Below are 25,306 nucleotides of genomic sequence, written 5' to 3'. Positions count from 1 at the left end.
CAAGCTCAGCTTAATCCATCCTCATTAAAATCAGTGGCAAGGGTGTCCTTGTGCTGTTAATGCCAGGTGGGTTTGATTTTACATCCAACAACACGAGTGATTTTCTTTTTTCCTTGCAGACCTCTCTGATCTTTTGCCTCTCTCAGCTCCCTCAGTCTCACAGCTTCTCTTGGAGGTTGTTTTATTTCAGTTTTTCTCACTTTCCTGAAATGCATCTTTCTGTGTATCGATTTCACCTGAGATCTGAAGGAAGGCAGAGCAGGAGCTCAGCTAACTCCCATGTACACTCACAGCTCATCAAAGCAAATTCAGAGCCTTGTGAGAGCTGCTGGGGCAGCACAGCCCCTGGGCTCAGCAGCTGGCCTCAGGGGAGGGAGGAATTAATCTCTTAGGCAGCATTTTTGAATTTATATCTCCATGCACGCTCCTGGTTACATCAAGTTATCACTCCTGCTGGAGCATCTTCCTCTGCAATCATCTCCTGAACATGCTGCAATGGCTCTTGTGGGAGTGTGGGCTGCAGCTGGGGGAAGGGAGTGTTGGGAGAGCGAGTTTGGGGCTTTTTATAAATTCCTCTTGCAGAGTCACTGCTTAAAACGGTTGGGAAGAAAAAGAGAGATGGTGGGGGAAGAAGAAGAGGAGTTGCTGGGGCAGCAGAGGCCAGGGAGCAGCACACACCCTCTGGGGTGCAGCTGCCCCAGTGTCCCTGTGGTGGGAAGGCTCTGTGCTCCCCCAGCTCTGTCACAGCCTGTCACCAGCTCTGGCTCCTCCTGAGGCAGGAATTCTGGCCCTGTTTCTGTGCAGAAGCCAGAGATGACATAAGCCCCTCAGGCAGTTCATGTCCCTCTGCCCTGCTGCTCCACCCTGTCTAGAGGCTCCCACCCACCCACCCTTGGCCATGGTGCATTTCTGGGAGCAGATTTGGCCCTTCTGACCCTTTTCCCCAAGCTGACTGCAGAGCTGTGGGGCTCCTTCACAAACAGCAGCATTTCTTTGGTAACAGCTTTCCCTGCAATGATCCCTCCAGTGGCATTTCCTCCAAAACACCACACAGATTTCCTTTACCCCACTGCCCCAGGCTGGGGGGCTCCAAATCCCAGCCAGACCCTGCACATTGCTCAGGAGGAAAATCAAGCTGCAGGGAAAAGCTATCAGAGGGCAGATCTGCCCTTTGCAGTTTGCTTTAAGGTGTTTGTTGTCACATCCATTGACATTGATCCTGAGCCAGGAGAGCAGGGTATCCTTGGATGCTCTAACCCCTCCCCAGGGGTTTTTCCTTCCCCACCATTTCCCTGTGTGTGTCTCACTGGTTGGACCAGTACCTCAGCTAGTGGCAAAGCTGGAGAAAGCACCAGGACAAGGTGCCCCCAGCCCAGGGTGTTTTGGGCTGGGTCAGCAGTGCCCTGCTGTGTCTCACAGCCTGCAGCACCTCACAGGCTGTGCAGGGGGAAGATCCCCATTGTCACCACCAGCACCTCTGGACAGCCCAGCACTGTGTCACAGGCTCTGTGGGACTTCTTTATCCCACGGGTGGAAAGAGCTGACACCCTTTTGGGGCTGCAGCCAGAGAACACAAACAAGTCTGTGCCCTTCTCCTGCCCTTCTCCTGGTTGTTCAGTGTCTCCTCTTGCTCAGCATCCACCCTCAGCTGTGGAAGGTTGTCCAGGGACAGGAGCAGTGGGGATGGAGCTGGCAGGCAGTGGGGAAGGGGGTGTGACTTGGTTTCTTCACCTTTCCAAGGGTTCAGGTGCTCCCAGGTGTCTCAGTAGCTGCAGGGCAGCACCACCACACAGAATGTGGGCTTGGTGCCCATGGGGGAAAGGGCAATTCATAGAATCACCAGAGACTGGTTTGGGTTGGAAGGGGCCTTAAAGGTCATCCCATCCCACCCCTTGCCATGGCAGGGACACCTCCCACTGTCCCAGCTGCTCCAGCCCCAGTGTCCAGCCTGGCCTTGGGCACTGCCAGGGATCCAGGGGCAGCCACAGCTGTGCCAGGGCCTGCCCACCCTCCCAGGGGACAATTCCTTCCTACTATCCAATCTAAATCTGCTCTTTCAGCTTAAAGCCATCACCCCCTGTCTATGTGGCACTGCCTGCCATTGCCAGCAGTGAGGCTGCCCCAGCAGAGCCCCACAGAACCAGCTGCTGTCCAGAGGAGAGGTCCAGCCCAGTTCCTCCTTCCAGGTGGGATCAGGCACCCACAGAGGAATGTCTCAGAGGGGATTGTAGTTATCCCATTACCTCCCCCCAGGTGAGGGCAGTTGGGTTTGGGGCCGTCCCTCAGCTGAAGGGCACTGGCACTTCATTGCACCCCTTTATTTCAGCCACCATGAATTTGGCCAGTCTGTTTCTAAACCAGTTACACTTTTGTCTTTTGCAGCATCAGGTAAATTGGCAAAAAATCCTGCCAAATTCCACTGTAGAGTTATGTGCCTGCTCAGCAAATGCCACATGTATTGTCAGCAGTGATTCCCTTCATCTTCACATCCTTCAGGATGCATGAGAGCTCTTTCACACTGCTCAGCTTGCTTATTCCCCAGTCTGACTCTCCCAAATTCTTGGAGTTTCAGACAGAAACCCTCAGCAAAGGTTTGAGCTGTCTCTGCTCAGCCTCTGTGTAACGTGGTTGCAGAGGGAATTGTTTTAGGAAGGGCCATTCCTTGCTCTCTAATTTGTAACATAACAGCCTGGGGTTTGGTTATTATTGCTGTTTTTAGCTTTCCATTGTTACTTTTTTGATAGATGGGTTCAATTTTGCTGGCATATTGCTCAGGTTTGTGAGCCAGATGTTGCTGCTGCAGGGTGGGAGCAGTTCAGCTCACACAGGGTCAGAGCCAGAGCTCAGGGTGTGGGGCTGCCATGAGAGCTGCTGGTGGCATGGTGCTGAACCCCCAGGGCTGCACCCCCATCCAGCCCCCATTTCCCTGGGAAGATCAGGGAATCTGCAGAGGGCTGGGAGGCAGGAGGGATTTGTGTGTGTCCTGGTTTGAAGGACAGGTGTGTGCCAATAAAGGCAGGAGCTTCTCTTTGAAATGGAGAATGTAAACCCCCTCCCTCCAAATTATTATAATTTTGAAATTAAGGGCCTCTCAGGCAAAGATATGGGAATTAGCAATAACAGTTCTTTACTAGGAAAATTAAAATAGAAATGCAGTATTACACAGAACAATCCCAGCCCTGCCAGAGTCAGAATCCAAGCTGACACCCGTCAGTCAGTCAGGGTGTTGGCACAGTCCCATTCAATGGTGGCTGCATCCTCCTGCAGGGGCAGATGTGGTTCAGCTGGAGCAGTGCTCCTGGAGAAGGTGCAGTTTCCTCTGAAGCTCCAGGGATGATGTGGAAAGGTCTGGCTTTCCTCTGGGATCCAGTGGAAAGAAGGTGCCTTGGTGTCCCAAATCTCAGTTTTTATCTGGGTAGGAAAGGCTTGGCTCCTCCCCTGGCTGGAGCATCTCCCATGGGATGATGGAATTTTATCAGTCATGCCCTGGGACTCACTGGCCATTAACAGGAGATATCTCCTGGAGGGAGGATGGGCTGTGGGAAGATAAAGATGATTGCCCAGCTGGTTTAAAGATGGCCCATGAGCAGATAATGTGTGCCAGGAGATCAGGGGCACTGCCCCACCCGGCTGCAGCAGATGGGACAGAATTCACATTGCTGGGCACATCCTGGATTGCAACCCAAGACAGTGGGTGATCAAGTGGTGGGGGTGGGAACCTGGCTTTTTGTGGGTGCTCCTGTCTGTGTGTGGTGTAGGGGTGATGTGTGTGGGGGTGGGATGTGGGGTGGCATCCAGGTGGGATGAGGAGGAGAGGGAGAGGAGCTGGGAGTCTCCTGTGGCTCCTACACCTTCCTGGCATGCCTGGTTTAACAGGAAGGAGCTCAGGGGATCCAGCCACCAAACCCTGAGGCTCTTCAGCAAATCACACCCAGTCCTGGCCCAGCAGGGCTCTGAGCTCTCAAGGGGGCCATGGAGCAGGATGGCCCCAAGCCCCTTCCCACTTCACTGAGGACAGCTTCCCAAAGCAGCACTGTGTGGGATGTCTGTGGTGAAAGAAGGAAATTGCTGAGGTCAGGGGGCTGATGTTGCTCATTTTTATTTTCTGCCTCCTTGGAAATACCGAAAAATAAAGTCTTGCCTCCTGGCCTTTGAAAATTCCTCTTGTCCTACAGGAAGGGAGTGTTGTTACTGCAGGAATTCACTGTTATTCCAGGGAATTGAAGCCTCTGTGCAGGAAACCCCAGTGTGGGCAGGGAGGAATTTAAAGGCATGAGGGTGGCTGAGATGTGCTGTGCAGGGAGGTGGGATCCCACACAGAGGGCAGGGAAAAACAGGCAAAATGGACTCAGGTCCAACTCCAGGTAAATGGGAAGGAAAAAAGTAAAAAGAGGAGTGGGAAATCAAGGATGGGTTCAGGTGTGTGCACAGAGCAGTGGGGCCTGCAGGGAGGGAAGGGCTGGGCCAGCTGCCCTGATGCCCAGAGCGTTCTGAGCTAACGTGTCCCTCCTCCCCCTGGCAGGGAGCTGATGCCCAGGACCCTGGAGGGACAGATCACCATGGAGAAGACCCCCAGCTACTTCGTCACCAAGGAGGCCCCAGCCCGCATCTCCTCCATGTGCAGGGGCACCAGGCTCATCGTGGTGGTGCGGGACCCCGTGACCAGAGCCATCTCGGACTACACCCAGACACTCTCCAAGAAACCTGACATCCCCAGCTTCGAGAGCCTGACCTTCAAAAACAGGACTACAGGCCTGATTGACACCTCGTGGAGCGCCATCCAGATTGGCATCTATGCCAAGCACCTGGAGAACTGGCTCCTCCACTTCCCCATCGGGCAGATCCTCTTTGTCAGCGGGGAGAGGCTGATCAGTGATCCTGCAGGGGAGCTGGGCAGGGTCCAGGACTTTCTGGGCCTCAAGAGGATCATCACTGACAAACACTTCTACTTTAACAAAACCAAGGGCTTCCCGTGCCTGAAGAAGGCAGAGGGCAGCAGCAAACCCCACTGCCTGGGGAAGACGAAGGGCAGGACCCACCCTGACATTGACCAGGAGGTGGTGCAGAGGCTGCGGGACTTCTACCGGCCCTTCAACATGAAGTTCTACCAGATGACAGGGCAGCACTTCGGCTGGGACTGAGCCTGGGAGAAATAATTTAAGAAAAGGAAAATATAATATAATATATATATTTTTTTTACGTATCAGTAGAGAGGGGGGAAATACAGAAAAAAAAAAAAAATAATAGCTGTGCTGAAACATGATTTTCTCTGATTTGTTTGTTTTTTTTTTTCCTTTTTCACACTGCTTTGTTTCCTTTCTTCTCTCTGCACATCCAGAAGAGGAGGCTGTGAGCAGCAGCCTGGTCCTAATTGATATGAGCAGCTTCCCTCAATGGGCCCAAGGTTCAGCAGTGCCTCTGTAAAAAAACACAGGTGCAAAGTTTTCAGAAGTGACAGGAGTGCTTGGGGTGGCTCAGAGTCTTCCTGAAAGTTCAGCCAGGCTTTGGCTTGCAAGTGCCATTTTGGCCAGACCTCACCACTTTTGACAATAAAACAAAGGTGGCTTAGTACCTAATTTGGCTTTTCAAACGTTACCTTAGGGGATTTTTTTATTGCATGAAACATTTGGTGGATTTTGCTTCCACTTATCCAATTCTTTGTTTTACTTTTACCCCCTTTAAATCAACCTCTTTTCATCAGCCAACCTTATTTTTCCTCTTAAGGCAGCCAAAACCAATAATCCTTTGTTTTGTTTTGAGACAAAATAATTTTAGTAGCCAAAAGTGAAAGAACACAAATGATTCTTTTGACTCTGTAATGAAAATTTCCAGGTAGTCAAAAGGCCTCATTCACAGGAGCTGGCTCTAAACCAGTGTTCCCTATTGCATCCCTTTTGCTACTCTGACAGCAGAATGGTTTTCTAAGTTGTTTTTTTTTCTCAGGGGGCCCATCTGAAGGGATTTTGGAGATGTGAAGGGAAGTGCACACTGAGATGATGCTCATGGCACACATGAGGGTGTTGGGGGGACCCACCATCCCACCAGGAATGTGCAGGGAACTTCTTGGTGTCCAGTGGGCATGGTTTGAATGAAGGATGCTTTAAATTGGGCCAGTCTTAAATAGAGTGGAAGGGTTGGTTGTGAAAAAGTGAGCAATAATCATGTCCAGAAAGAGGAATGAGAAAACAATAGTTCTTTCCTAAAGGAGAACTGAGGGGGAAGCTGGAAGGTTGTGAAGGGCTGTAAAAACTGTCAGGCAAAACAAATCTCCTTTGCCACGTTTCTTTGGCTGGTGGAAATGTTTCAGTGACAGAAATTTGTTAGTGAAGCAGAGTCTTTTATTTCCATGGGCTCATTTATCTGCTGGCTCTTGATCTTCAGCATTTCTGAGCCCCCAGTTGTTCCTGGTAGTGGTTGTGTTCCCTCCCCTGAGCCCAGCTTTGAGGGTACCTGAGGGGATAAAACAAGCTCAGTGGGCATCCCCAGGAATGTGGGGGGGAAGAAGCCTGGGGATGGAGATCACTGGCTGCCTGCATACCAGCAAGGATCTTAATAAAACACCAGCAGAGCAGAGATTTGAGTCCAAAGAGAATTGTACCAGAAGTTACAATTTCACCTGGGGGAGGCATTTCCACCTTGGCAAGCTGGGAAAGGAGTTTGGTGGCCACTGAGCCTCGTGGCTCTGAGTTCCTCTGTCACATCTTCTCCTGGCTGCCCTGATCCTCCTTTCTGCTCAACCCTCCACACCTCCCTCTGTCCCCAGAGGTGCTGACCCCTGGAACCTTCCTGCCCCTGCAGACACAACCCCAGGGTTTCCAAGGCAATGAAAATACTTCATCCAACTCGTGATGAAGCCCCAGGGGCTCCTCCACAGCTGTCCCTGCAAAGCTCTGCCTGAGCCCAGCTTCCCATGCCCCAGCTGGGGTTGCTGCTGGGTTGGTGGCCCCAAAGCCAGCCTGACTCAGCCCTCTGTCCTGGTGTGGCACAGCTCAGTGCCACTTCACTCTTCACTGATGCTTTCCCCAGTTATGTCCCATTTGAAGGCCTTTTTTGGCCATGCCACATCTGCATGACCACTTTACACCACACAGACCCCAGCAGTCCCTTCTCTTGCCTCACCCCAGCCCCTCAATAGTCATTCAGGACAGACATGAGAAGATCAGAAATGGTCTCACAGCTTTGGCTCCACGACACCATGGTCCCTCCCAGCATGTGCAGTTCACACAGAGGCTGGGAGGATGCTGGGCTCTTGGTGGTGTCACAGGAGGTGAGGGCAGCAATCTTTTTGGGGCAGGACCCTCCCATGCTGTGCTCTTCCATTCAAATGGAAAAACCAAGGTGGTGGTGAGGATGAGCATCAGTCACTCACAGGCATAACCAAACAGTGCCAGCACCAGCAAGGCACAAAATCTGAGCTATTCCAGCTGAAAAGAAGATGTAAGTGTGCCATTCCTTTGGCACTTCAGGGAGAGCTAAGGTTGGGATAACAGGATAATACAGACACACCTTGGAGAAATTCTTGTGGTTTAAGCCCAGCTGGGATCTCAGCCTCAGGTGGGATGGGGAAGAGAACTGGAGAGTACTGGAGAGAACTGGAAGAGTAAATCTAAGGAAACCTGTGGGTTGAGATAAAGACAGTTTAAGAGGAAAAGCAAAAGCTACACATACAAGCAAAGCAAAGCAAGGAATTAATTCCAGACCTCCCATGAGTGCTCCTCCCCAGGACAGCAGGGCTCCCTCACACTTGGAATGGTGACTTGAGAGGACAAACACCATCACTCCAAAAATTCCCTGCTTCCTTCTTTCCCCACTGTTACATGCTGAGCACGATGCTGTATGGTCTGGAGTGTCCCTTGCACCTGTCAGGGTCCTGGCTGTGTCCCCTCCCAGCTCCTTGTGCATCCCCAGCCTCCTCCCTGCAGGAGCAGGACGAGCCTTGATGCTGTGTAAGGGCTGCTCAGGCACCATGAAAACATCCCTGGGTTATCAATACTGTCCCAGCACAAATCCAAACCACATCTTATGAACAAAATGAAGCTTACCCCAGCCAAGACCAGCAGACAGGTATAAATACCCCCCACAAGTATGATGTTTTTAAAAAATCAATATGGTTCTATTGCTATTTTCTCCCATGTAGTCACATTTAGACCACTGGTCTCCCCATATTGCAGAAGCCACAGCAACACCAAGCATTTCTCAGAGCTGAGTTTCTGCACCTGCCACCAAATCCCTGCCCTTAAATCAGCAGAGCCTTGATGTGCACACAAGCCCATCACATGTGCCTTTAAAAACTTCCCAGCACATCAAGCTCAGCCACTTAGGAATACTTTCCACTAAAAACTTCAGTGTTTTATTCCCCCTCATTTCCCAGGGTTTGAATACCTTGTTGCACACCTTGTAAAGCTATTTAGGGATCTGAGACTGTGATTGATTGGTTTTGATCTGGGCCATAAGTAGTTTTAAAAATCCCTCCACATGTGAACAATGGCTTTTAAAAAGAGGTCATGCAACCAAATTGCTTTGAACTCTAATAGCATTTAAGCCTCTAAACTCTTCAGGCTTATTTGAAAATCCAGCCATGAAGTTTAGATTATTTTAACCTAAGAAGAATTGGAGGTAAACTATTGAAAACTGCATCCCTCCTGGGCCTGCAGTGCTGAGCACATGCACTGGAGGGGAAATCAGAAGTAGCTATAAATAAAGAAGTGACCTGTATAGTGGTTTTCTTTAAAAAAAAAAAAAAATTAAGCAGAAAAATCAAAACATTAACTATGAGAAAATAATTAGCAAATAATAAACCTGCAGTGTGGGGAAGCTCTTTGCTCTCTGAGTTGTAAAATTCAGAGACTTGGGGGTTTCTTTGGGTTGGCAGGGCAATACAGGTGTGCTGCTGGGAAACCCATCATTGACTGCCATGCCTGGCAGGGCAAGGATGGCTCTGCTGTGCCCCTGGTACCCTTGGTGCTGATTTTGTGCCACAGGGAATTTTATCAGCTCCTGTGGAATGCTGCCCCTCAATGATCTGCACAGATAAAAGGAGTTTATGCAGATCAGTGTGAGGCTGATGTCTCTGGGTGCAGCACTAAGAAGTCAAATTTCCAGCAATAATTTGGCCTTTCCAGCCCTGCTCAGAGTGGTTTGGGCTTGCACTGACTCTCAGTTCTCCCACATACACACTTCACACACAGCACTGAGTCTCCAGAGGAAGGGGGAAATTGCCCATTTTCCTAACCATTAAAAAATTCCTTGATTGTGTACCACAGTTTCTGGGTTTTCTCTCCTCCCTCCCCTTCACTTGGTGATACTGTCATCCTTCTCCCTGTGGTGCTATTTCAGTATGAAAAAACCTGATTTTAATTTAATTTAAGAGTGGAAAAGCACACATTTAATAAAGTTTACGGGTACTGGGAGGCTGTGCTCTCTTTTTGCTGGTGGCAGCAAACTGCAAAGAGGGGGCAGGTTGATGAAAAAAGGGGGAAAAACCACAAAATCACCCATTTGTGTCTGATTTTAGTCTCCTAACCCTGACTGGCTGTGCCTTCTGTGAACTCCCCAGTGGCATCACTGGCATTGATCCCATGACCTCTTGTCTTCCACACATCAAGGTCAATGCCATATTCCTCTATTTAAATTGCAAAAATCCTCAAACAAGTCTCCCTGTCTCCCCTTTGCTGTCCTGGCCCTCCCACCTCCACAGCATTTCTCCTCCAAGGTGGATAATTCCTGCTTCCCCTGACCTGGGTAGCTCAGGAATGGTCTCAGTTCACAGTTTACTGTGTGAAACCCGAGGGGAAAGGAATTCCTCAAGAAATAAATACAGTGGAGAACCCCCCTGTATCAGGTTTGCTGTGTGGTCAAGTAAAGTGATATTCTATTTACTTTTTTAGATGTATAAACAGATTAAGTCCCAGGGAAAACACGCTCCCAAACTTCATAATATTTTATTAAACCACTGAAGTTTAATATAATCTTTTGGCTTCCCCAGAAAAATTTTCCATTTCTTTTCTGAGCACCTTTGATTTTATTTTCTTTTAATTACCGTTATCCGGAGTGAAGGATCTGGGGTTTGCACTCCACCCAGAAAGGACTATCCAGATTAGAAGTGGGGAATTCTGCTGAAATACAGAAATACCAGTGTGGTGGTAAGAAGTCAACGACACCTGGGCAGAAAACTGGAGGAGCCAAAGTGCAGAATGGATCCTTTCAGCCAGGCTGCATTCCTCACTTCACACATTTATTTCCTCAGACATTGCCCAGGCTGTAGTGGAGTCCCAGCTCCTGCATCTCCTGCTGCCACAGAGCCATGGATAATAATAATAATAATAATAATAATAATAATAATAATAATAATGATGGACATCATTGTGTCATGGCTCTTCAGGGAACTTTGATTTCTGGAGATCAAATTCACTGATGGGAGTTTCCTGAGGTTCTCAGTGCAGCAGAGGAACCTCAAATGCTGTTTGTCAGCCCCATGCACACCTCCCTGCAACTCAGGTCAGTCCTGGAAATGAAATATCCTTCTTCACAGACACACCAACCTCTCTGGGTTTCTCCACTAATGTTTAGACCTGCTTGGCCAGAGTTTCTCCAGCTCCTTTCTTCTGTTCTTCCACCAACTGCTGCGATTTAGGGCGTGTGAGCAACAACCTCAAGGAAATGACAGAGGTATTGGCTGGGGAGCACTTCCCTTCCCTTGTTCAGGAATTATGGAACAGGATCAATAGATTTCTATCCAGCTCACTGCTGGGGACCCCCATGGCTGGGCACAGGAGTGAGAACATTCTCTTGAGGACAGATTTGAGAGCACAGAGGAAAGAGGCCAAGTGCATCCTGTGGACAGGGCAGACCCAGTCACCAATCTAATCACCTCTAATTGCTCTAATTCCTCACCCTTCTGCCCAGCCACAGCTCTGCAGGGCACAGTGACCAGCAGTGGCTCCTGGGATCCCTGGCTTTGGGATGCCCTGTCAGCCCTGGCACAGCCCCTGCAGTTTGGGCAGCCCCCAGAGGGGAGCAGGGCTGGTGAGGCAGAGGGAGCATCCCAGGAGAGCCCCCAGCTCATCACCAGCCCAGCAGCACCCCACATCTGATGGGAGAACAGGGACCATCCCAGGAGAGCCCCCAGCTCATCACCAGCCCAGCAGCACCCCACATCTGATGGGAGAACAGGGAGCATCCCAGGAGAGCCCCCAGCTCATCACAGCCCAGCAGCACCCCACATCTGATGGGAGAACAGGGGCCATCCCAGGAGAGCCCCCAGCTCATCACAGCCCAGCAGCACCCCACATCTGGTGGGAGAACAGGGAGCATCCCAGCAGGGCCCCCAGCTCATCACCAGCCCAGCAGCACCCCACAGCTGGTGGGAGAACAGGGAGCATTTCCCTGTGGGTTTGAATCAGCTCTGCTGAGCTCAGACAGGTGTGTTGGCCAAGGTGAAGCTCCAGGCCCAGGGCTGCAGTTGAGGGGCACATCCAACCCCACAGGCACATCCCTGCCCACCTGCCATGGGAATGAAAAGACAAGAGCAATGGCAGTGATCCCCCACAGCTTTGAACCCCCTCTGTTACCCTTCCCTTTGACTCAAACCCAGTGCTGTCCTGACTCCAAACTCCTTCGTTTTCCACAATGGGAAGAGTCAGGGTTAAATGAAGAAATTCTTTGTTTGGCTTCTCCTGGGAGCTGCTGGGGCTCAGGGCACAGCTCTGCCTGTATAAATTGGATATTAACCCAGTGCCTCTGAGTGAGCAAGATGTGAGCTCTCCTGACCTGCAGTGACCCTGTGTCTGGAAGATGCTGCTGATGTAGTGAAGGACTGCACATACACATCTGGGATCATGTCTGTGTTTCACCAGCTCAGAAAAGCTTGTAAATAACAGAACTGACCTTCTTCCAGCAGAGCTGCCCCTGGATGCAGCACTCCACACCAGATCCCAGGTTTGAGCTGGAAGGGACCTTAAAGATTGTCTCATTCCACCCCTGCCATGGCTGGGACATTTTCCACTATCCCAGGTTGCTCCAAGCCCCATCCTGGCCTTGGTCACTTCAGGGATGGGGCAGCCACAGCTGCTCTGGGATCCCAGGGCACCCAAGTCAGAGTGTTTTTGGAACCACCTAAACCCCTGTCAGGCAGAGTGCCTGGATGGGAGGGCACGGCACAGGGAGTGTGTGCTGCACTGGACCCTGGGCACTGTCACTGCAGAGGGCAGAGCAGCCTGCAACCACTGCCTGGACAGCCAAACTATCCCCTCCCCTGGGAAATCCATCCTGCTCTGACACCCCATATTTCACCAGCTTTACTGAAGAGAAAATTGTCATATGCTTCCACTTTTCGAGGAGCTGAGCTGTCCTTTTGATAGCAGCTGCCAGCATAAATATACATGAGAAACAGGTTTTCAGTTCCTGAGAAATGTCTAAAAATTGTAAACAATCCTCAAGTCATATGGGGATAAACAGTCAGAATTTCAATATTGTTTATAGTTTTAAAAAGCAACAGTTGTCTGAGTTGAGTCAAGCCAAGTCCTTCTGAATAGATAATTTTCAAACATTTGGTTTCAATTCTCCCAAACCTTCAGTAGAGAAGTCCCATTCATGGAATATTTAGCTTACAATTCAAAATGAAAAGTATTACAGAGTAGAAAACTGGATCTGGCCCCAGATACTGAACCATCTTGAAAACCCTTTTTAGAAAAAAAAAAAAAAAGGAGAAACAAAACCACTCAGCCAAAAAGTTTATCCAGGCTGTTCTTCTGCTGAATATTCCAGTTTTGCTGAGTTAGTTGTTTGATTCACTTAACAAACAGGAATATTCCATCAAAAATACAGCCCAGCTTGTCAGGCTGGGAGCAGACCTGTCCCTCAGCCTTCCCCCACTCCAGCACAGAGGGAGAGTGGAAAAGAGAGTTCTTTAATTTCCTCTTTGCATTAAGAGTTCATTAGGAAAAAATCCAGAGGCCCCTCATTGTGCCTGCATTTGCATGTCTTCTGTGGATGTTTAAATTTTATTTTCCTGTGGTTTTTATTCCCCCCCCCATTTCATGTGTCTTTCCTGTATTGCTGGCACTGGGTTGCTTCCCTGCTCACAATTAATTCCTGAAATAATTTATTTCACTTCTGTCACTGTTCCTCAGCTGGATGATTCACACAAACAGAATTTGCTAGTTCTGTTGGTAGGAAATTATTTATTTAAGCTATTTGTTGGTATTAGGGAATGATCAGTCAAGCTACATGGCAGGACTCCTTTCCCCAGGTTGGATAAGACATCTCTCAGGAAGAAATAAAAAGTTACAAAAAAGCTTTACTGGATGTATTTGGATGCTTCCCCTCCTAAAATCACAGAATAACTAAATTTGGAAAAGCCCTCCAAGATCATCACATCAGCCATTAACCCAGAACTGCCAGCTCCACCAACAACCCGTGTCCCCCAAGGCCACATTTGCACATTTTTAACACCTCCTGGGATGGTGATTCCACCACTTCCCTGGGCAAAAATGCACCAGATTTGATGGTTTTTAAACCAGAATTTAGTTCTTTACTCTGAGGGTGGGCAGGGCTGGCACAGGGTGCCCAGAGCAGCTGTGGCTGCCCCTGGATCCCTGGCAGTGCCCAAGGCCAGGCTGGACACTGGGGCTGGAGCAGCTGGGACAGTGGGAGGTGTCCCCATGGCAGGGGTGGCACTGGGTGGGCTTTAAGGTCCCTTCCAACAAAACCCATTCTGTGATTCTAATAAATCAGTTGATATTTTGGTTTGGATTATTGTGGCTGCCCTCTGATCCAGATTTCCTAGATGCACATGGGTGTGAGTTTAAGGGGTGTTCATTGGGAGACTGGAGCATTTGGAGCTCTGGCAAATCCTCTGTGCAGAGGACCAGAGAGCTCCTGCCCTGGAACACACTGGAGGCAGCAGAAAAAAATAAGAAAATAAGAAGGGCTCCCAGATGTTTCACTTGACTTTCTATCAGGCTCTTTGCTACCTGTGTGGCCTTGGCAGGGCACTGGGGTGTGCTGGATGTGAGCTCCCCTCTCCTGTTGGATCCATCCCAAGGTGGGAGCTGGCTGCTGCTCAGAGGGGAGAGCCAAGCTGCAGATATTTCCTCCTTCCTCTCCCAGCCCCTAGGCTGTGCTCCAGTGTGTCTGCTGACAGAAGAAGGTTTTTGTTAATCAAATGAGATAAAGGTTGGAGGGATGGAAGGGAAGGTTCGAGGGAGCTGCAGGTGGGGAGACCTCACCTGACTGAGTGCAGCAGCTGTGCCTGAAGGGCTCAGTCCTGCAGGAGTGTCATTTGTGCTTCACTCCCTTCTCTATTCCATCTATTCCATCTATTCCAGCTATTCCATCTATCCCATCTATCCCATCTATCCCATCTATTCCATCTATTCCATCATTCCATCATTCCATCTATCCCATCTATCCCATCTATTCCATCTATTCCATCTATTCCATCATTCCATCTATTCCATCTATTCCAGCTATTCCATCTATCCCATCTATTCCATCTATTCCATCATTCCATCTATTCCAGCTATTCCTTCTATTCCATCATTCCAGCTCCACCTGGCCTTGGAGCAGTGAGGTTTTTCCAGCTCCTCCTTCCTCCCAGCCCTCTCCCCCTCACACACACAGACCCTCACTGTGCTTTGGGCACAGGCTGACAGCAGCCACTGCTCACCCAGAGCTCACACACTGCTTGGAGAAAACAGTGACTGATTCTGTCAGACACAGTCTGGGGATTTCCATGCCCAGCCCTTGGCCCTCATCCTTTCGTGTGCCAACCACCCAAACCCAGAATGAAGCAGAGAAATGAGCTCCAGGGTGTCAAAATCACTCTCTGCCTTAGGAATCTCAGTTCCAATTCATTGGCATGTAAACTACCAGCTTCCTTTGGTTACTCCCTGTTGGAAGCTCCTTTCCCAAGCTCTCCCTCCTTTCCAGCACCACCACACCCATGTCCAGCCATGGCTCCAAGAGCTCCTGCAGCTCTCCACACACAGGGTGTGGCTCCATCCTCAGGCTCACATCAGGCACTTTGCCCCATGGTCGATTGGAAGCAGAGACCCTCAATCATCCTCCTGTTCTTGTTATACAACATCCTGGCAGCACTGAAATCCAGCCAGGTTTGGGAGGAATTGGTAGATGGGTCTCTGATCTCTGCAAAGTGATCTGTGAGCCAGCTCAGGAGGATTTTGTATTCCAAGACTACTGGAGAATATTTCTGCTTTTACATCAGATTCCTTTTGGCAGGAGGCTCCCACTCATAAGGAGCCTGTGCATAAGGTCTTGTTTGAAGATTCCTGCCCAGCAAGGTCCTGGTCCTTCTGACTCCTCTCCATGCTGCCCATCAAGAGCTGAGCTGGTGGCTCCAGCAGTCACTGCAGCCAGCCCAAGCTGCAGAGTTCAGTCTCCCAGGAGCCAGAGGAGGCTGTGGATGGAGCTGGCTGGGGCTTGGGGCAGCCCTTGGAGCCTCTCCTGCAGGGCCTGAGCAGTGTCTGCACATGGAGTCAGCTCTGTGGGAAATGGCAGCCCATGAGAGCTGCTGTTCATGGCCCTCTGAGGAGTTCATTGCCCCCTGCCCACCCCAGCCCCTCCATGAGACTCACCCTGGCTGCACTCCAAGCCAGAAGTGTCTGGAGAAGCCGTGGCAGCCCCAGGAGCAGAGCCACAAGCTGGGTCCTGCCCAGTGCAGAGCCCAGCCCATCCCAGCCCTGCTGCCCAGCTCATGGTGTGTTTTTGGTGAGACTCTGGTGGTCACCAAGGGCTGCCTGTGCAGGTGTTTGAGAACCTCCACAAATCACTCCAGATGTGTTTGTGCCTTGGGGCACACACAGAGCAGGCACAACTCTGCTCTTTATCTCTAGCTGGACAATTTTGTCCCTCCAAACCCTAAATGCCTTCTCCAAGCCCAGGGGTTCCTAGACATCCCCCTTTTCTCAACTTTGCCAGCTCTAAAAATCTTTTAGTTAGAAGACTTTTCACTTCAAATTCTTTCAGTTTTCACCACTGCCCATGGGGGTGGTGCCTGCACAAAGGATCTGGAGTTTAGGTGGGATCCTGTCTGTAAGGTCCTGGCAGCTGCACACCTGAGATGCTGGAGAAGGATTCAGAGAGGAGACCCATGAGAATGGGTGAAGCTCTGGAAAACCCTGGAAATCCTGCCCTGAAAGAAGGAGCCAAGCAAAATCTATCTTGCTTAAAGGCAACTTTTTCTCAGTCTGTAAGAGAAGAGATCCAAGACCTACAACAACCTGAGCTTGGACCAGGGACTTTGGCCACTCATTTTGGTGCTAAGTTTAAGCCTAAGTCTGGATTTAATTGTCCTCTGCTGCAAGCTGGCCAGCTGTGCTATGGAATGGGAATTAATCCTTCTATTTATACCTCCCAGTTCTGAGACTTAATGGATGTAAATTACTTTTCTCTGCAGAAACACACCACTTAACTACCAGGAAAATAATTCCTGCTCACAGGGCCTAAGACTGTGAGACAGGCAGTCAAATGAAAGGCTAAATAGAGCTTTTTGAAAAGGAACTCAAAGAAATCAACTCTTACCTCCAAAAGCCTGACTGTGGCATCATTTTAAAAGGAAGGGGTTTCTTCTCAGGAGACTGAAAGAGACATTTCAGCAGGGATATTGGTGGAAAGGAAGGGGTTCCAAGGAGCCCTCACTAATATATTTAGCCAAATACTACTCATTGTTTTTGTGCCTGCCCATATCCAGCACCTACTCATCTTCCCTTTGCTTTCTGCTAAGCACCTACAAAAAGCAGATTTCAGCCACCCCTCTTTGGTGCTGCCACAGTGGAAACCTTCCCATCCAGAGAGCTCAGTGTTCAGCTTTGCATGGGAGTGGGACTCTGGCTGGGATTTGAGAGGGGCTGCTGACTCTGAGGAGGAAGGACCAAGGGATGTGTGTCTCCCTGGAAGAATTCACATTTCCACAGCAGACTTTCAACAGCATTAGCAGCCAAAGCCTAAGAAGCAAAATGTCTATTTGTGGGTAATAAAGGCAGACAGATGCCCCCTGCATGCAAACTGCCAGTGCCTTGAGACAGGAGGCTCTAAATTAATAATAACAAATCCTAAAGCTGAATGCACAGTTGCTGTTTGCATCATAAATAAATGAGGAGGCTTTTATTTACTCATTCTAGGGGCAGAGCACAAACCAGAGGAAATGCTCAGAGCTCCCACACCAGAGATTTTCACTAGCTCAGCACAATCCCTTCCAGCTGTTGCCCCAGGAGATGCACCCAGTGCTCAGCAGTGAGGGGAGAGCCCACACCAGGTCTCCAGCACACAGAGGGCTCAGCTCCTGCTGGAAAGCAGGGAAGTGACCTGGGTCAGTGGCAAGCTGGACATGAGCCAGCCCTGCCCTGGGGACATCAGGGACAGCATTGCTGGCCAGTCCCCTCTGCTCTGAGCTGGCCAGCCTCACCCCCAGTGCTGGGTACCACAATAAAATAAAGACATTAAACTGTTAGAAAGCACCCAAAGGAGGCCATGGAGATGCTGAAGGGCCTCGAGGAGAAGCCATGTGAGGAGTGGCTGAGGGCACTTGGTGTGTTCAGCTGGAAAAGACTGAGGGGAAGCCTCAGGCAGTCACAGCTTCCTGGAGAATGGCTGCCATGGGGATGGGTGACAGCTCAGAAAAGCCAACTGCTTTGGTTTGCCAGTAAAATATTCCTTTTTAGCTCAAAAAAAGCTTGGTTTACCTTCTGGAATATGCACATTGCTGTAAAATGGGTGGGTTTCCTATGGGCTCTGGTGGGTCATTTATTCACAGAATTCCAGAATGATTTGGTTTGGAAAGAATAGAATAAATCCACACCCTGTCATGGGCAGGGACACTTTCCACTATCCCAGCTGCTCCCAGCCCTGTCCAGCCTGGCCTTGGGCACTGCCAGGGATCCAGGGGCAGCCACAGCTGCTCTGGGCACCTGTGCCAGCCCTGCCCACCCTCACAGGCAGGAATTTCTTTATAAAATCCTAAATCTGCCCTCCTGTGCAAATTCAGTCCCCTTTTCCCCATCACTCATGCCATTGTCCAGAGTCCCTCCCCAGCTCTCTTGGAGCCCCTTTAGGCACTGGAAGAGGCTCTCAAGTCTGGCAGGAAGGAGGAATGCTGGCTTGAACTTCTCCAGGGCACAAGACTTTGTAGCTTTAACTGTTTGCTATTTTTAAACAGCTGGGGTTTGGGCAGCTTCCTAGGCCATTGCAAAATTAAGAAAAATAAAATATCCCCTGTTGGCACTGCCTGTGTCATGGACAGCACATGGGTGATGCATTTCAATTGAAAAGATTAAAGTTGTGCTGTCCTATAAACAGCTGGAAAGGAGCTCAGATAATAGGAAATGTCAGAATTCTTCCTAAGAGCAGAATTAGTGCCTGCCTGTAGCACATCGTGCTGCCTTCAGCCAGCCTCTTATGTGTCATGTCAGCAGCTACAGACAAGCTGCAAATAGTTTTCTATCTCCTCCAGCCTCCAGGAGCCTGTCTGACTTCCCCAGAGCTGTTTTGGATTTAGTGGCTGTGCTGCCACCAGGAGTGAGGCAAGGGACTCCTGCTGCTCCAAACCCCGAGGAGTCAGGTTCTGTACACAGCAGGAGCACGGAGCAAATGCACTGTGGAGCATTTCCTTGGCAGAAATCTGCATCCCTCTTCCAGCTGGAGGGCAGCTGGGGGGATTTTTGGCTGTGGGGCATCGAGTCCTCTGCCCCTGTCCCAGTCCTGACCCCAGCAGGAGTTAAATGCCCAGTTCTAGAGAGCAGCAGGCAGGTTATTGCAGTCTGGAGAGATGAGCACACCAGAGGTGAGGCTCCTGGAGCAGAGGCTGGGCAGTGCCCCAGGAATCAAGCAGGGATTTATCCCAAGGCTCCAAAGGATTCACCTTGGGCAGTGCCAGAGCCCGGCCGTGGCTCCACCCAAGATGGAGCCAAGATGGATCCGAGTCACCAGTTCTCACACTTGCATCACTTTGGCTCCATTTCCATCTTGGCTTCACTGTCCAATCCCAGCTCCAGCTCCTGCACTCCCATCCTCCCACATTCTCTCCTCCATTGCTGCTGCTTGCACTTTTTGGGGCTGAAGCTGCAGCTTCAGGTGTCCTTGGTTGTGGGGCTGGAAAAGGATTGTTTTGTGTGCCTGAGCTGGGAGGAGAACTTGTGACACTTTGTGTGGAGTTCAGAGTCACACACCAATGCACTGCAGAGTCTGGGAATATGAAAGGTAAAACTGAAGGCATCACAGGCCAGACTGGGAGCAGCCTCTTCTGGCACCCTGCCAGTCCCCACCATCCTCCCTAACCTGTCCCCACCCTGGCAGCAGGGCTGGTAACTCCTCCAACTGCATCCCTGCCTCTGCACCAGCTCCCCCACACATCCCACCCCTGCCCCTGCCTCCTGAGCCCAGCTCTCCCCACCAGACCCAGCATTCCTGAAGGCTTCTCAGGCCATTCCCTAATCTCTGCCAGTGGATGGGATTTTGTCATGATCATCCCCTTAATGTCCTCCAAATAATCTTCCAGTGCTGCTCTTTTGAACATAGTATCTCTAAAAATACACCAAGGAATGAAAGAAATCAGCTCCCCAAATTTTTTTAAACCAGAAAAATAAATGATGTGATCAATTATTCTGAAAAAAACTGTTTGTAGTTCGGACTCTATAAAATAGAATGCCTGGTTAATTAAACTACCCATGAATGTGTTGTTTTTCATTTCTGCACAATCAAGACCTGAATCTGTGTCTCACTCTCCCTCCTCTGAGCTGGAAATGGTTTTATGTTCCATCTTGCTTTAAATTATACACATCAAGTTTATAATAGCACACGGTCTATTTTGTTGCCAAAACCTGCTCTGTAAGATCACCTATTACACTGTGTTTATTTTTTTATGACAAACAAGAAGAATGACAAAACAGCTACTGAGCATCTGCTAATGAGGACCAAATGGCTCCCAGGCACTGTTTTTGTTGTGCAGGGCTGTGTTACTGTCCCCACACTTATCAGATGCCCCAAGGAAGACCCAGGGATTTATAAAACCCAATGTGAGCCCCTGAGAGGTCACAGCTCTTGCTGGGCAGGAGATCCTGGGCAGGAGTTGTGTCCTGCTGGGGTCCAAGCAAGGAAACTGCCCTTCCATGAAATGAGGAGAGGAGAGGAGAGGAGAGGAGAGGAGAGGAGAGGAGAGGAGAGGAGAGGAGAGGAGAGGAGAGGAGAGGAGAGGAGAGGAGAGGAGAGGAGAGGAGAGGAGAGGAGAGGAGAGGAGAGGAGAGGAGAGGAGAGGAGAGGAGAGGAGAGGAGAGGAGAGGAGAGGAGAGGAGAGGAGAGGAGAGGAGAGGAGAGGAGAGGAGAGGAGAGGAGAGGAGAGGAGAGGAGAGGAGAGGAGAGGAGAGGAGAGGAGAGGAGAGGAGAGGAGAGGAGAGGAGAGGAGAGGAGAGGAGAGGAGAGGAGAGGAGAGGAGAGGAGAGGAGAGGAGAGGAGAGGAGAGGATCCCAACATGGTCCAGCCCCTGAGGGCTCCCCTCTGCCAGCAGCACTGCTGCAGGGATGCCCAGGGATGCAGCCCAGGAATGGCAAACCATCTGAGCAAGGAGAGGAATAGACAGGCCTCTGGGAAACACTACAAAATTTCAATATCTGGAGCTTTGTCAAAATTCTGGAGCTTTCCTGGGGGTACCAGCACAGTGCAGGGCTGTGCTGGGCCATGGATCACTCTTTCCTCTGACACACCACATCATCCTTTCTCCCAGCTTCCCATGCTCAAAAAAGGTTTTATGTTTCTGTAAAGTGGTTCTGTGGTTAGGAGAGGATGGATCCATGGTCCCTCTGCAGCCCTCTGCCCCTCCTGTGTGCCAGCTGCCCCTGCCCAGCCCCACAGCTGCTCTCTGAGCATGGCAGGGCTGAGACCACCCCCAGGATATTCCCCCTTCCTTGGGAAAAGGAAAATAAGTAGGGAGATGCTGTAAATGCAAAGGCAGTCTCCATCAGCTCCTCCTCTAACCCTGCTGGCCCTGGGTCTGAAGCCAGGACTGGGGCAGGCTGGTGCTCACCCATTGCTAATGCCCAGGTTTCACCCTGGGAGGATGGCACAGAGGAGACCTGCAGAGAGCAGCTCAGACTGCAGTGTGGGCTGTGCTGTGCTGTGACAAGCTCTCAGCTCCAGAGGAAGAAAGCCAGCACTGTGGAGAGTGGGAGAGCTCTCAGAGAAACCCCTTCAGCTGGTGTTCCTTGTGCTCTGCCGACACCAACACAGCCCTGGGGTTTTCCCTATGAGCGTTGACTTTGGAGGTTTCCCTCAGCTGAATCATTATTTATTGTGGCACTGAGTGGCTGCTCTGCCTGGCTCTGTGCCACCACCATGGCACTGGCCACGGTCTGCAATGCTCTGGCTCTCCCCATTAGAGGAGAGCAAGCCTGCCCATGTTTCCTTGGCAGAAAAGCAGGCTATGACAGGAGAGCTGTGGCCAAGAATCACCATAAAGCCAGTGCTGTTTCATTTTAAATGACAGCTCCATTTCCACTGTGGTGGGAATGAGGAAAGGCCTTCCCCTACAATCCTGTTTGTTTATTTTTCCATGCTTGTTGCTAACGAGTACAACAGCAAGTTTTTAACACTGGGCATGTCAGCCCATCCCATTACAATAAACTCCTTCTGTATTGCATGAGCAGCTAGACACATGAATAATTTAACCATGGTTTAATCAACATTAAACTAAAAGTTTAATCAGGAGCAACTGTGACATCTTTCCCTGTAAGAATTGCAGACCAAGGCTGTGGCTCTGGTTTCACTGCACCAGAAGAACCTCACATATCCTCAGTGGGGCTTCCAACACACCAGAGAACATCACCTGGCTGCAGCAGGAAGAGAAGGGGAGAGCCAGGCAGGAGCTTGCTACAAAGATGGAAATACCATGGAAAATGCCAGGAAAAGGGGCAGAACCACTCAGCCAGTGGGTATAAAGAGAGCATAAGCACTTGGGCTAAGCAGAGACCACTGGGAGGAGCAGCCACGTGCAGGAGGCAGGAAAATCACAGCCCTGGTGTAATCCCCCAGGTAGGGGGAGAGACCTGGTGAATCAACCAGTGCAGAAAGGACCATGAACACACACAGAGAGGATCATCCATGAACACACACAGAGAGAGGATCATCCATGAACACACACACACAGAGAGAGGATCCATCCATGAACACACACACAGAGGATCATCCATGGACACACACACACAGAGAGGATCATCCATGGACACACACAGAGAGAGGATCATCCATGAACACACACAGAGAGGATCATCCATGAACACACACACACAGAGGATCATCCATGAACACACACACAGAGAGGATCATCCATGAACACACACACAGAGAGGATCATCCATGAACACACACAGAGAGGATCATCCATGGACACACACACAGAGGATCATCCATGGACACACACACAGAGATCCATCCATGAACACACACACAGAGGATCATCCATGAACACACACACAGAGAGATCCATCCATGAACACACACACACAGAGATCCATCCATGGACACACACACACAGAGGATCATCCATGGACACACAGAGGGCCATCCATGAGCAAGCACACAAAGGACCATCCATGAACACACAAAGGGTCATCCATTGTAGTTAGGATGCTACTGGGAACCAAGATAGCAGCCTCAGGCTGTTCAAGGACAAGAAATTATAACAATGATTAAACATCTGTGAGAGATGTGATATTTGCAGAAATGTTTTCAAAGAGGTGTTGCCTTCTTGCACCAATGAGCCTTTTCTGTTCTGTTTTGCACAAACTACCCTATATAAGTGCAGTGTTTCTTTAAATAAAGCTCCATTTTTGCTTCTCCATTACACGAAGAACCATGTTGCATTATCCTTTTCACCACTTTCCTATACTCAAAATGCAACAACCCATGAGCAAGCACTCAAAGGATCATCCATGAACACTCAAAGGATCATCCATGAACAAACACAGAGGATCATGCATGGACACACACACACAAAGGGCCATCCCTGAACACCTGCTGGTCTCACAAAAGAACCTTCCACTCTCTGCTGGAGCCCCCAGACCCTGGCAGAGCTCTGGCTGCTGCTCAGCCCATGGGAGCTGCCCCTGCTGGTTTCAGGGGTGGGTCCCTCCTGTCCCTCTGAGGTGCTGCTGGGCCATGGCAGGGCAGTTCTTGCTCAGTCCTGGGGATTCTGGAGGCTCCTTTCACTGACAGAAAACATTTCTGGCCTCAGCACATCTGGGAAAACACCATGGAACTGCAATATTTTGTGTTTCCATTTTCAGAGAGGAACTAAAAGTCACCACAGAAAACACTGATGAATTAGCATCTTTACCATTGCACTTCCAACACCTGAGGTGCAAAATATGTGGCAGACACTGGCACATTTCTAATGCCACCAACAACAGGGAAAGCAGATGCTGACATGCAGCTCCCCTCAAGCACCATCAGCCTCCTCAGTATGCACATTGCAGCAGAACTGTTCTCACCAGAGAATTTTGAAGGAGAAAAATTCACCAGTTACAAGCTGAAACTCAATGGCAGCCAGGCAAATCCTCCCTCTCTGGACCTTTCAAAACACTTTCTGAAGCCCTTGTGCAGCCCAGGCCTCACTCTGCCCATGACCTCTGATTTATTAACTGTTTTAAAGGACTTTATGGCTGTTTCTGCACTGGGAGATCACCACAAAGGCTCAGGCCACACTGCTGGCTCAGGGCTGCATGTTTGTTCCTCTCCAAAATTCACAGCCACGCTGATTTTATTCCAAGCAGCCAGGGCATCTTACAGTCCAAATGGTTCATTATCTCTGGCTTTCTTTAAAAGGTCAAGAAATACTCTCTGCTTGGCAGGTGGACTAGGGTAGGAGTCGTGGAGTCTCAGGATTTGTAACATAACAAGGTTATTAAATTGCAAACCCTGAGCAAAGGCAGCACCAAGAATTTGCCTGAAGTTTTTAAAGAAAGAAAAAAATGTGATATTTTGAGAAAATTATTTTTTCTCATTTTTTACAAAAAAACAAAAAACAAAAACCAACAAGTTGGCTCTCAAAGCAAATAACTCGGCTTTTCAAATAACTTCACTTCTCATTCTTTATTTATTTTCTAACCTGTTAGCTCCAGGCCCTTCTTCCCTTTTCCTATTTTTTTTACCCTGCTGCAGCTACTGGAAAAAAAAAGAAGGGAAAGACAAGGAAAGAATAGGAACTCCCTCCCCCAAAAGTTACCTATTCAACAGCTCCATTGCCTTTGTGTCAGGTTGAGAAATTGAAAGCTCAAAAGGACCAAGTACAGCCCCCAGATGCAGGAGAAGCTCCAGGTGCTGCAAATGAGCATCTTTTGCTATTTTGGGTTGGATTGGCCCCCACACCCTGTAATAATGTCCCCCCTGGGCACCAGGAATGGGATCCCAAAAGCAGAAATAACAGCCCAGCATTAAAAACCCACATCCCCTCTTCACCTCTTTGCTCCTGTTGACTGTTTAAACTAGAAGAGACCAAATGAAGACAAATGCAGTTAACAATGTTGAGTCCCCCAAACAGAAAACCTCTGGGATTTTGTGGTGCTTTCACAAAGCATGGATCTAACTGCTGTGAAATCCAGCAACAAAACTGCTTGGCTGGCAAACAAACAGTTTGGCTCCAGCTCTCCTGGCCTGAGATGCTCAGGAGCTGCTCCCGTAGCACCCCGAGTCCTCATTACCCTTTGTACCCCCAGAGCTCTCCATGGAGCACTGGACAGGAACCATGAATGCCAGCCCCGAATTCCCAGCCTGGCAACACTCAGCAGAGCTCAGTCTGTAACCTCTACAGAGCTTTATGGAGCCCAGACTGAGTTTTATTGACTCCAGTAGCTGCCTGGACAAAGCATTCTTTGTAAACCCCATTAAGTTCCTGCTTTCAGCAAACACTTTTCCCTTCCACGTTGTAATTATCTGCCAACAAAGCAGAAACCTCTAGACTGACAGGATCCACTCCCAGGGCTTGTAGCACCCATTTCTCTGTCACAGGTGCCTTGTCACACTGGCACAACTGCTCCTAATTGTAGGAGGAGCAGAGGGAAGGTGTGTGCAGGGGGAGGTTGCAGGAAGAGAGGCAGGGGAACAGAGGATCTTTGGGATGATGTTCTTGCCCAGATTCTCTGCTTCACCTGCTGCTGAAGTAGCACAAAGGATGAGGATGGTGGCTGCAGATCCAGAGGTGCTGCTGCAGGCAGGGAAGGAGAGCTGGGTTTTCCAGCCTGGGCTGTGTAACCTTAGCCCTGTGCCTGTCTGCAAAGAGCTCTCCTGCCACGGGCCCAGCTGC

General features: G+C 49.8%; 1 protein-coding gene across 1 annotated transcript in view; it reads left to right on the top strand.

Moving 5' to 3' along the window:
- The window catches only part of LOC130260579 (heparan sulfate glucosamine 3-O-sulfotransferase 3A1-like), a 30,893-nt gene extending 25,630 nt beyond the window's left edge, over window positions 1-5,263 (top strand). Inside the window, exon 2 of the mRNA XM_056506115.1 lies at window positions 4,523-5,263. Coding sequence (XP_056362090.1) covers window positions 4,523-5,141 — 619 coding nt within the window. The 3' untranslated portion in view covers window positions 5,142-5,263. The remainder of the gene's footprint in view (window positions 1-4,522) is intronic.
- The last annotated feature ends 20,043 nt before the right edge of the window (window positions 5,264-25,306 follow it).

The sequence above is a fragment of the Oenanthe melanoleuca genome, chromosome 18 (assembly GCF_029582105.1).
Source record: "Oenanthe melanoleuca isolate GR-GAL-2019-014 chromosome 18, OMel1.0, whole genome shotgun sequence".
NCBI lineage: Eukaryota > Metazoa > Chordata > Aves > Passeriformes > Muscicapidae > Oenanthe > Oenanthe melanoleuca.
The sequence above is the reverse complement of the archived record's forward strand: the minus strand, read 5'-3'. Positions and strand labels throughout refer to the sequence as shown.